At 51.9% G+C, this 12,713-nt stretch overlaps 1 protein-coding gene across 2 annotated transcripts; it reads left to right on the forward strand.

Moving 5' to 3' along the window:
• Positions 1–3,330: 3,330 nt before the first annotated feature.
• Positions 3,331–8,013, forward strand: LOC123929908 (gastric inhibitory polypeptide). 2 transcript variants are annotated; one of them, XM_045986061.1, is made up of 6 exons: positions 3,331–3,413; positions 4,112–4,214; positions 5,473–5,619; positions 6,153–6,242; positions 6,940–7,041; positions 7,892–8,013. In XM_045986061.1, the coding sequence occupies exons 2-6, from the start codon at positions 4,129–4,131 to the stop codon at positions 7,899–7,901; spliced, it is 435 nt and encodes a 144-aa protein (XP_045842017.1). In that variant the 5' UTR covers positions 3,331–3,413; positions 4,112–4,128; the 3' UTR covers positions 7,902–8,013. The 2 variants fall into 2 exon arrangements, with proteins under 2 accessions (XP_045842017.1, XP_045842018.1); XM_045986062.1 differs by having other exon boundaries at positions 6,952–7,041.
• Positions 8,014–12,713: the final 4,700 nt, after the last annotated feature.

Raw genomic sequence — 12,713 nt, forward strand, 5'->3', positions numbered from 1 at the left:
CTTGCCTCTCTGGAAGTGAGAGCCCCTGCGGCCACTGCTCGCCGTTCTAACACTGCCCCACAGTGCTCTTCCCATTGATTAGGTCACAATTCCTAAGGGCTGAGCTCTTTTCTTGATGAACCAAAGCAGACAAAATATGGCCTTTGAAAACAGCAAGAGGGATTGGGGTTAGAACTGAGAGGGGACTTCCAAACTGATTCCATATAGCACATGGCCAAGAGAAGTTGTAAATAGTATCTTCCGTGTTTTTAATGGGGAATTTTATTTCTTTATTTTAATTGAAGTGTGGTTGATGTATTATATTTGCTGGGGGGGGGGATGTAGCATTGTGATTTGACAACTGTATACATTACAAAATGCAGACCACCATACGTGTAGTTACCATCCGTCACCATATAAAGTTAGCACAATCCTCTTGACCAAATATATTCTTTCTCGGAGATCCCCCTGAAAAGTGTTTATCTTGCCTGAGGCCGAGGCTGGATGTGGGCAAAAATGTTAGGAACCACGACTAGGTTTGCGGGACAACCTGTGAGGAAAGCTGGAGGGGACCTTTCTAGGAATCAGGACAGACCCGATGACTCAGCAAAGTTTGTCCCTTTGTCTCCTCTGCAGGAGAAGAAGTATAAATCTGCCACCTGGTGTAGGAGAGCTGGGAGAGGGATGTCTGCCTTCTGAGTCAGCCCGGGAGCTTGAAGACCAAGAGAAGAGTCTGGAGCAGAGTCCCCGGCAGGGAGGCTGCAGTCAGCCCTCTGAGTCACCCTGGCCTGGCTGCGGAGCTGGGTCTGGAATGTCTGCGGTGGCCCTGGGGCTGCGGAGGGGGTGGTGAGTCACCACGGGGAGTGGGTAGAGCCAGCAAGCCCCACAGGCTTTTTTGCGGTTCCAGTTCTCATCCTGGGGCCTGGGTCCAGAAGTCAGGAGGGTCTGGAAAGCAGGACCCTGGGGTGTCTGGCAAGCATACAGCCATCGTCCCATCCTGCACTGATGGCCCGGCTTCCATGTATCCTAGACACCCCTCGCGCACCCCAGCTCTCTCCACCTGGGCCATCTGGGCCACTGGCCTTTGTATCCAGGCTTCCTCTTGCTTTCCCATACCCTATGACCTCCCTGACCCCTCACATCCTGGAAATTCTCCCCAGTGGGCTGAGGGTCTGCCCAAACCCCCTTCCTGTTCCCACCCCTGCACACCAGGGCACTTCTCATGGTGCTCAGACAGGCTGGTGGAATTGCCAGTAGATTTATTGAACCATTTTTTTTTAAAGATTTTATTTATTTATTTGACAGAGAGAGATCATAAGAAGGCAGAGAGGCAGACAGAGAGAGAGAGAGAGAGAGAGACAGGGAAGCAGGCCCTCTGCTGAGCAGAGAGCCTGAAGCGGAACTCGATCCCAGGACCCCGGGATCATGACCTGAGCGGAAGGCAGAGGCTTAACCCACTAAGCCACCCAGGCGCCCTATTGAACTATTTTGATCAAGGGCAGCAGGCCCTTCCATTCCCTAGAAACTTCAGAAGGCCATCTTTTCCATTCCCCAGCTTCCCGATATGCTCTGGGGGTGGGGGCTGTGGGCTCCCCTGGGCTTCTGGCAATTTCTCTGATCCCCTCCCCAGATTCTCCCCACAGTCCTTCCCCCACAGGGCCCAGGCTACATTCTCCCTAGTGTGTCCACTGCAGGGTATGAGAGCCAAAGATCAAAGGGACACAGGTTGAGGGCTGCGGAAAGGTCCCCTCCAAGGGGGTGGTGTGAGAATTTGAGGCACAACCGGCCTTCAGAGCAGCCTGCCCCCAAAACAAATCCCCAGGGCATGAGTCAGGCACTCAGAGATGCAGGGACCCATTCTAGAGCCTTCCTTGACTCTGGTTTGGCATTAGACTTAGGGGTTCCAGGGAATGGTGTCCACCCTGCCTGGGGTGCCCAGGTTTTGACACAAACCCTTCTGAGCCCATTAACTGTGGCTCAACAGGAAGCAGGATCCCAAGCGCCTCCACATCCCATTCAGAGACCAAATCTGAAATGACATGTAATCACTGCCCGTGGATAGCTGGGAGATGGAATTTGGAGAGCTCACCCGGAGAGAAGTTTTTCTAGATGGTGTAAAATGGGTGGTGGGTGGGCGAGGTTTCTAGGAAGCAGAGGTGAATTGCCCCCCCTGGTCCAGTAACCTCTCATCCCACACAAGCACTTAATTTCATGCTGGAGCTGCTTCCTGGCCACAGTTTACCTGGAAAGGGAAGTGGCCTTTATTAGACCCTGGAGCTCATAAGCAGAGCATGAGCTTGGTTGTTGATGGTTCAAAGTACTACGGTGAGTGGAGAAGGAAGGGCCCAGGAAGGAGGCCTTGGGGGTCTCCCCTGCTCCTTCTAGACCCAGCCCTGAGGACAGAGGCATGTACTAAGCGCTTGGAGAAAGGCAGAGGTGGTATTTGGAGGAGTTTCCCTTCTAAGGGGGAGACATGGGCCGTAACTTCAGGAAGTTTCATAGGACGGGGAACAGATAGCCCCGGCTGGTTCACACTCCTGATCTCAGCGAGCCCCCAGTCTGATGGGGGAGACGAAGCCCCAGCGCTGGAGAGCCCCCAGTCCGAAAGGCACAGCATGACCTTACGGTCCCCCAGTCTGATGGCAGAGACAGGTCCACACTGGGTGTCATAAATCTTTACAGATAGAATTGCAGCTGCCCACCTTCTTTCAAGTTCCCAAGGGGTGAGGGTACCTCTTTCCCTGGCTCTATCCTGCCCCTGTGCCGAAAGGCAGCTTGACTGCAAGTTTCCAGTTCCCAGCTACCCCAGGAAGCCCCCATCCTTCACGGTCCCTCAACCCTCTCATTCTGCAGTCCCTTCTGTAGCCGGCGGGGATACTCCCTTAGAATTCGTAGCAGGGACATTTCTTCACTGCCAGAGCTGTGGGCCACTATCCAAAACTGGGGTTCCAATGACTGTGCCCCACTGTCTCGGACCCAGGGGTAGCCTATTGCCTGTGGGAGCTAGTGCCACCTGACCTAAGTCTCCCCTCACCCAGGGCACTCTTTCTGAGGACACCTGGAAAGGAGGCGGGGCTAGAAGAATATGGGGGTCCCACGCTGAGAAGGGAGGAGGGGGGAGAAGGAAGGGGACACTTAAGGTGCGTCCCCCCCCCCCCCCACTCCCGGCAACTGGAGATACCCAAATGTTAATTATCGATTAGCCCAGTTCAGGTGGAAAGGGCAACTTTATTATGCGTAAAATGGACTTAATGTGGCGGGAGCTGTGGACCTAATTTCTTGAGATAAGACGCTTTTAGGCTAATCAGCAGGTCTGTGATGCCTGCATATAAAGGAGCTGCGGCAGACTTTCTTGAGACAGGCTCCAAAGGACCAGAAGGTAGGAGGAAGAAACCCTTGCCCTGTGCTTCTGGAAGAGTCAGGAAGAAAGCCAGGTGAGCGAGCAGCTGGGATGGAGGGTGGGTGGATGGGATACTGGACAGGCAGCAGGTCTCAGCACCCAGAGATGCTTGCCATCCTTGCCTCTCACTTTCTTTTCCTCTACCTGAGAAATAAGAAGGCGGTTCTCAGGACTCCTGTAACACCAGGTGACGAAGGCAGGAGGATGAGCGAGGTCTGGCCCCATTTCCTCCCGGGCCTCTTCAATAGGGGTGAAGAGCAGTAAAGAGCCTTCCTCCCAAGCCCTGAAAACCAAAGCTAGACCTAGACATGTTTGGGCACCCCGGGAAGAGCTTCCCGGAGTAGAGAGAGTGAAGCCTGAGAAGGAGAGGATGGAATGGTCCTACTTGTGGCTTTCACTTGGGGCAAGAGGGCTGTGATGGTTTAGGTGACCGCCCAGTCCGACAGCTAGAAGGTGGGCTGCTATGGACTCTGGAGGCTGTAAGGGGAGACCCACCAAACCACATACATGTGAGGTCCAGCCGCCAGAGCTGGGCAGGGGGCTGTCAGGCACATGGGTCTGGGCTGCTTTCTTCTGCCTGGACCTTGCCCCCCATGCCCTCATCCAGAGCTCCGTGTCCCCAGCTTGCAGAACCCACACGGGCCCCGAGGCGTCAGCAGGACACAGCAGACCCTGCTGACTAACCTGAGCAGATCCTGCCCTCATCCCGGTCCCTCTTCTCTCTTTGCTCAGGAAATCACCCTTGGAAGATGGTGGCCGTAAAGGTCTTCAGTCTGCTGCTGGGGTCCCTGCTCCTGGCAGTGGTGCTCGGAGAGAAGGCAGATGTTCACTCCAGGTAGGGCTGCAGGGGAGGGGTCCGGTGCAGAGGAGGAGGCTGGGGAGAATGACCCAGTTCTGGTTTTCGGGGGCAGGGGGGTGGTGGGAAAGGGAAGAATCCCAAGCCAAGAGGAAAGAAGCCAGAGGGGAAACCCTGCCAGCAGTCCGGGTGGAGAGTGGGCATGGAACCCAGGAGTTTTTCTAATGAGCTACTGTTGCCACAGAAGAGACTGTAGTTAGATCTCTGGAAGGACTTCCTGGTGGTTAAAGATCTGAAGTTGATGACAGCGTCTCCCTTCCTAACGGAAGCCTCGACCATTCGCTTACGTGTGCATTTGGTCAGATTGTGCAACGGCCCCCTGCGCAGCAGCCACAGAAGATATATAATAGAAGAAGATATTGAGGGGTCCCCAAATGCCTCCTGGGAACCACCTAGGGGAGTTGCCAACTGTCCTGTGCACTTCTGGGGCGGGGGGGAGGCAGAGTGTCACGAGCATATGGAACAGGGGGCTGTGTGCTCTGGAGGAGCGAGAGAGACGCATTTGAGTAAAGAGCAGTGCCTTGTCAGATGCAAGGGCTGGCCACAGGGCCCGTCCAGCCAGCCGTGCGGACGGGAGGCACGGCCATCGGACAGGTGCAAGGAGGGACAACATGGCGTCCAGTTTGTGAACTTAGACCTGGACCCAGCCCGCCTGAGGCTAAATCCTGGATCTGCCCCCTAAGAGATGTGCTAGAAAATCTCTCCGCTCTTTGGTTTCCTCATTCCTCAAAAAGGGCGTGGATATATAGTGTCTACCTCGTAGAGGAGATGAGGATCAAATGAGTCTGTGTAGTAAAGGACTTCCAGAGGACTGGCCCCACAGCCAGGGCTGTAAGGCTGTAACAGAAGAGCTCGCTCTCTCTCTATTCCTAGCAACCGGGAACAAAGCCTTGAATGGACAGGGGTGGGGTGGGGTGGGGTGGGGAGCAGGCAAGAAGAGTGAAGGAAGGAACTGAGGTCAGTCCTCTTCCCTGATCCCTCTCTGCCCCAAGCCAGAGCCGCACACACTGAAGGTACCAGAAGTGGGTTCTTGAGCTTGAGGATAAAGTCCCAGGGGCCTGATGCGTAGACAAGAGGGGATCTCCATAAAAATGGACTCCCAGGAAACGGAGGGTTTGTTCTCAAACTCAGGCCTCCTGTGAGTGAGGATCATCTAGCCCTGCCTCCTGATGCCCCTCACCCCCTGCCCCTCCTTCAGTGTCCAGGCTTCTAGCTCTCTCCTCCCTCTGCCCCTCAGAGTCCACGCGAAGGTCAGTGGCTCCCGACCTCGAGGCCCCAGGTATGCCGAGGGGACTTTCATCAGCGACTACAGTATCGCCATGGACAAAATCCGCCAGCAGGACTTTGTGAACTGGCTGCTGGCGCAGAAGGGGAAGAAGAACGAGTGAGTCGAAGCACACGCTCCCTCCTGTGCCTGGGGCTGGCCGCACCTTCCTTCCAGTACACCGGGTGCGCAGGCCACAGGGGCCGGTGACTCACGACTCCCTGTGGTGCCTTTCACTGAGGCACCAATGGGGAGCTGGGCGACACGGTGGCCCCGACCTGCCCAGTCTGAGGGGGGCGTAGGACCAAGGCAATTTTCCACTCCTTTCCTTCTAAGGAGAGGGATCAGGGAAGAGATAGGGGCTCCCGGAGGATCCCCACGGGGCTGCAGACGAAGGCAGAGGGAGCAGAGCTGCCGCAGTGGTGGCCACATGGGACTTGGTCCTTCTTCCTTCTCTTGGCCGAGTCTCTTACCTTGTCCTGGCTGTTCAGTCGGCCTGGTGGCTGATGCCCACAACAGGCAGTGGGGCGGCTGAGCTGAGAAAGAGGTTCGCTTGGCAACTTGGGTTAAGGTCCCAAAAGAGTGGAGGCTTTGGACTGGGCAACATCTGGAGCCTCCCAGCCCCACCCACTCCCGCATCTTTACCCTACCAGCTGGAAACACAACATCACCCAGAGGGAGGCTGGGGCCCTGGAGCTGGCCCATCAATCTGACAGGAAGGAGGAGGAGAGGGAGCAGCAGGGGTGAGTCCGCCCACAGGGGAAGGGGGGGCAGGGCCTCATTGTTCCCTCTCCCAGACCCCAGAGGGGGTCAGGGCCCCAGAGAAGCATCCCCTTCCACTCCTGGTTCAGAGAGGGGTCTTGGAGAAACTCCTGGAGGCCAGCCTGAGCTTAAGGGAGAAGCGGAGGAGGAATAGGGGCTGGGGTCCTAGGAAGGGTTTGGGGTCAGAGTCCCTAAGATTGACGACTTGGTGTGCAGAATCACAGAGTCAAGGAGGAGGGCAGAGAAAGAGACCTCAGGGGGACGTCAGGAACTGACTTCCCTACTTCTCCCCGACAGACCTCAGGAAGGCTGTTTGAGGAACAGGGACCCTGTCAAGGCCAGTCCCTTGACATCAGTGATCCCCTCTCTGGGGAAGCTGAGCAATCTGTGGACATTCTAAAGAGTGACTGTCCCCAAAGTAATCTCCTGGGTTTTGGGGATGCATTCGGGGATGCTCTCAGTGTTGGGTGGGTGGGGTGCCTCCTACACTGAAGAACCCCTATTCCCGGGCCCACAGGTCAGGGGGGAGCTTTGAAAGCTGAGATAAGGAGAGGCAGCTGTGTTGACTCCTTCCCCAGACCCCAGCTGTCCCTGGGAGTCCCAAGCCCTGTATTTACTCACTCTGGGTGGGGCCCAGGCTCAAACAGCCCAGCCCAGCTGAGGCTTTCCTCTTGGCAGCTCCCTCCCCAGGAACCCCGGTGATGAAGACTTGCTCCGGGATTTACTGATTCGAGAGCTGCTGGCCTGGATGGTGGATAAGACGGAAGTCTGCAGACGCAGGTGGGCTGTCTGGTGGCTTCGGGCGTCTCGTGTCGCACTTACAACTTGAGCTTTGGGGCCAGACATGGGTTCGGATCGCACCCCCTCCCAGGATGTGCTAGCAAACCAACAAGGCTCCCTGAACCTCAGTGTTCTCAAGAAAACAAGGCTTATTCAGACCACTTCTGTGGGATTGTTGTCCGGTGTAAATAAGATCGTCAGAGGAAAGAGCTGAGAGCAACATGGGAGGAGGAAGAGTTCAGTAATGTTGGCAGCTGTCGTTACTTCTGGGTCTCCACCTTATCTGGGTGAGAGGCTGTGTTCCCCTCCCCTGCACACCTGAGCCAAGCTGCCCATCTATTCTCAGCTCTCCCTCTGTACCCTTGTCCCATGGCCCCTGGAGCTGGAAGCATGTTGCCCCTGTCTGTAGCCATTGTTGGTCTCACTGGTTCTGGAACCCATCTCACCAGCTAGGAGGTCCTTTAATCTGTTATGTCCCAGAAGCAAGGGGTGGCCAAATGTCACGAAGGAGCCCATCTACCTAAGGGCTGAGACGGGACCTTCATTCAAGATGCAGACACCGAGGCTTCGAAACCAAGACTCATTTCAGGCTTTGATGCTGGCGAGCTAGGGAGGCATGGAGGGAGTAGATCTGGGATGGCTTCTGGTAGAGGGCAGGAAAGGAGCAATGGAGGAGAGTATGAGAAATTCTCCATAGGGAGGTGGGTGCTTTTTGGAATCATTTTGATTACTTATAATTAAAAAGGTCATTGAACCTTTCCTGGGGACCAGGATGAATTAATTTGCTGACTCCGAGTAGATAGTGACTCTCCTCTCCAAACACTTCCCCTCTTCCTTCCACTCTCCCCAGATTTCAGTGACTCAGACCAAACCCAGCTTGGGCCCGGACTCTGCCCTTCGCTCACTCAGGACTCAGCTTCACTCCAGGGTACCCAAGAGAAGCCAAACCAATAAAGTTTAAGCTGAAATAAATCTTTGTCCTCATTGTCAAAACTTACTCAAATGTCTGCTTGAGCACTGTCAACGTTTGTCTGTCTGTAGGCGTGTGCCTCTCAATGAAAAGGAGATACGGTTCCCGCCTGCATCTGTAATTCGTCTGTTTACTCTCCAAATACCAGTAGAGGTAGGGGCTGTGCTAACTGCTGGGAACACAGCAATCATGGAAATGGGCACAGTCCCTGTCCCTGAGGAATGTATAGACCCGTGATGGATACAGACCCTAATCTTAAACACACACACACACACACACACACACACACACACACACACACACACATTAATAATCATGTAACATGCTGGGGCACCTGGGTGGCTCTGTCGGTTAAGCCTTCAAATCTTGGTTTTGCTCAGGTCAAGATCTCAGGGTCATGAGATCAAGCCCTGCCTCGGGCTCTGCATTAGGCTTGGAGCCTGCTTAAGATTCTCTCTCTCCTCCCTTGACTCCTCCCTTCCTCTCTTTCTAAAAAAAAAAATAATAATAATAATTGCGCCACATGCAAAGCTATGTGAAGAAGGACTAGAGTGCTATGAGAACAGAGCAGCCTCATCTAGAGGGAGTAGGGAGTCTCAGTGCCTCTTTGAGAGAGTGACAGTCAAGCTGAGTGGGATGGTGAGGGTCAGAGGGCCAAAGGATGAGGAGAGCCTTAATAAACATTACCTCAATGTTATTCGTACAAAGGGACACCCCCCCCCCCAGTGGGGAGATTAGCATAATCAGGCTGGACCAGAGGGCAGAGAAAGAGTCTTAAAGGCCATGTTAAAACTTTTCAGATTTTATCCTCAGAGCAGGGGCAGGTTTGAAGAGTTATTTTCGTTCCCAAACCGTCATGAGTGAGGATTACATACCGAGATGAACTAGGATGGCAGTGAGAAACAAAGACCAGTTAAGAGAACCCTCTTTTGCAGGATTCCAGGCTTATCCTGGGGTGGTGGGAGTGGGAGTGAAGGGAAAGGGCCTAACTCAGTTTGCCCAAAAATCAATACCTTTATCTGCCAGTGTTCAACCCAATGCCTGGTATCCATGGAAGGCAAGCCTGTCTCCTCCCCCTTCACTTGGGCTGTCTTGCCTGGAATGTCCTCTCTCCCCTTGATCTTGTCACATTTTAGTAGACACGAGTCAAACACACCCTGATTCAAAGACTGAAATTGCTTATTAGGTCTGTGACTTGGCAAGTTAGTTCCTCTCTCTCAGCCTGTTTCCTGTCTGTGAGAAAAAGATTCAGAAGTACCTGACTCCTAGGGTTGAACTATTAATTAATATAGTGCCTGACACAAAGTAAATGGTCAGTAAGTTAACTTTGATTATCACTTACCCACCTAAACTTCAATTTAAAAATACAAGGATATTTGTTTTCAATCAGGGAGTGGCAAGCTGGATTGGTTGAAGGGCTGGGCCTGTGGCATAACTGAGCAGAGTGGGGAGGGGGTAAGACAATGGGAAGGATGGGGACTGTGAAAATGGAAGAGACACGTTTTCTGCTGACCAAACAAAACACTTTTGAGAACTGAATTTGCCCAAGGGCTGCCAGTGTGCAGTCCTCCTCCAGCGCTGACATTTTAGGTTTTCTCTCCTCTTAAACTCCTTGAGTTTGGAGAGTGTGTACCACACAGTTTAGAACATGCCTTTGCTCAGAAGATATAGTTTAGTGAATCTCTATGGTAGAATCGGCTGTCTTTAAAAAAAAAAAAAAAAGAAGAAGAAGAACCCCAAGTTGTCTTGGGGAGAAGTTGGATCTCTATTTCTGGAGCCTTGGGTGTCTTTGGGGGTGAGCGAATCAGAAAGGGTTATTTAGAATAAATTTGTACAATGTCTTTATTACGGGCCAGGCATTATGCTCAGCTCTCTGTAAACCTCATTTAAGGCCTCATCACAGCACTTTTAAGATAGTAACATACTAGCTGTTAACCATGCACTACACTGCCTCCATGAGGTAGAGAATTAAAGTCCCTTGCTCTCAGCCACCCTGTGGCTAAGGCCAGTGAGTCACTTAAAGCAAGCGACAGCATGTGCAATGGTCGGCATTCAGGGTACATTGGAGCTGAGCGCTTCTGAGATCCCTTGTGCAATTGTCAGACATTTTGTGAGCAGGTTGTAAAATCATTGTTACCTTGAAATCGGCCATGGCCAGAGTACACCGTGAAAATTGACAAATGCTGTAAATCAGAGCTCCTCCTTCCCAGCCTGGAGAGGTTGTTGTTAAACATTTACCAGCACATTACTGGTCAACATACTTTCTCTAAAATCATGAAAGAGAACAAATTTGTCTGAATAAGGGAAGGAGTGTGTATCAGCTTGAGTGTGGTAACCAGGTGTGGCTCCTGCCAATGTTTGCACCTACAAGAGTGAATGTCTGTGCATTTGAGGGTATGAATAAATTTTAAGAAAGGAGTGTGAGTGAAGGATCAGTGCATTTATCTTAAGCGGTTATACCATGTGAGTCAAAGAGTGAGAAATGATGCAGGTGTGTCTTTGTGTGTCAGTGAATCAGGAAAAGACCAAATTTTTGTGTTAGGGAGTGGCGTAGTAAGAATATGAGAATAGGAGGAGGTAAATGTGTGTATGTAAGGGGTGACATGTTTTGCAGAAAGGCATGGATAGGTATATTGAAGGTCAGTATTTTAGGAGATGGCTAGTACGTGTTGGAAGAGCAAATCTGTGTCTGGGGAAGTTTTTTTTTTTAAGATTTTATTTATTTATTTGACAGAGAGAGATCACAAGTAGGCACAGAGAGAGAGAGAGAGAGAAGCAGGTTCCCTGCTGAGCAGAGAGCCCGATGTGGGACTCGATTGCAGAACCCTGAGATCATGATCTGAGCCAAAGGCAGAGGCTTAACCCACTGAGCCACCCAGGTGCCCCTGGGGAAGTTTGTTTCTAAGGGGACTTAGACTAACTATAGAACTCAGTGTCTAAGTCTATGTCTGATGATGAATCTGAAATTTGGTCCTTATACCCACTAACACTAGATTCTGCTTCAAATAACAGAAAAACACCTGGGCTTGGGTAACCAACAGTGGCTCTGGTAAGACAGAACATTATTTCTCTTTCTTGTAAGCATCCAGAAGCAGGCAGCTCAAGGCTGGTGTGATCGCTCTGCTCCATGAAATCCTCAGGTCAGGGACCTGAGCCTTGGCTCCGTAATCCCTCAGGGTCCAAAGTGATGGCTAAAAATCCTGTCACCAATCTCTGCTCATGTCCTCTTCTAACCCTTTTACTTGAAACTTCTGGTAACATTATTCACATTTGTGATTTCACCTTGCTGATGATTCTGGATCTGTAGCTCTGCCTAGCTCTTTCTGTAGACCTTTATGTTAATACATCCAAATGACCATTGGTTGTCTCTCTTGTGATGTCACAGAGACCTCAATTTCAACTTGTTCAAACCACTTTTAATTCCCCAGCTTCATCCTGTGGTCTCAGTCCCTGTTCCCACACCCCCTTCTCTGAATGGCACCACCCTGCTGCCCAAAACAGAAAACAGCATTTTTCCCTACCCACTCTGTCTCCATCTTACCAGTTTTACCATTCTGCCCTCCAAATATCTCCTGAAACCATCCCATTCTCTCCACCTCATGGCCAATATCTTAGTGCTAGCTTGCATCATTTCTAGGTTGCTTTGCTATGGCTGACTTAAGTCTAGGTTGTCACTTTTTTTTTAAGATTTTTTTTTTTTAAGATTTTTTATTTATTTGAGAGAGAGAGAGATCACAAGTAGGCAGAGAGGCAGGCAGAGAGAGAGGAGGTAGCAGTCTCCCTGCAGAGCAGAGAGCCCGATGCGGGGCTCGATCCCAGGATCCTGAGATCATGACCTGAGCCGAAGGCAGCGGCTTAATCCACTGAGCCACCCAGGCGCCCCTTTTTTTAAGATTTTATTTATTTGACAGAAAGAGAGGGAGAGAGAGAGAGAGAGAGAGAGAGAGAGCGCACAAGTAAGGGGAGGGGTAGAGGGAGAAGCACCCTCCCTGCTGAGCAGAGAGCCCCATGCGGAGCTCAATCCCAGGATCCCAAGATCTTGACCTGAGCCCAACCCAGACACTTGAGGGAATGAGCCATCCAGGTGCCCCATTTGTCACTAATTTTTCTAAAACAAGAATTTGATCTAACAAGTCAAGTAACAACTTCCTGGCTTAAGAATCCTTCGTTAGCTCCTTTGTTGGGCTCAACGCTGTAGAAAGCACCCGTGGAGCTTTCTAAACACACAGATGGCTAATTCCACTCCAAATCTGATGAGTAACAATCGTAACTGATGTTTACTTATACGTCAGGCATCGCCCGAAACGCTTTGTTATAATTTTCTCACTTCATCCTCACAACTTCCTGAGTTGGTATTACTCTATACTGTGGACACTAGAACACAAGAGATTCAGGACTTTGGCTGAAGTGACTGGACCCCCTGCAGGGGAAGTGAGCTATGGAACCGGCTGTCTCATTCCAGAGTCCAAGTTCCTAACTGTAAGGTCTTAGAATCTCTGCGTGTGACTCCAACAGGTAGGCTCCATTAGAGCTGCTGGGTTGTGCTTCATGGTCAATTTGGAAGCTTCGGGGCCAACTCAACGCCTGGCCCATGGTACGCGGCTGGGAGCCGGAGCCCGGGAGGCGGCGAGCTTCAGTCGTGCTACCACGCGGGGCTCCGAGGCGCCCACGTGGGTGGGGAGCGCGCCTCCGACAAAGACGC

Source organism: Meles meles, chromosome 18 (assembly GCF_922984935.1).
Source record: "Meles meles chromosome 18, mMelMel3.1 paternal haplotype, whole genome shotgun sequence".
Lineage (NCBI taxonomy): Eukaryota > Metazoa > Chordata > Mammalia > Carnivora > Mustelidae > Meles > Meles meles.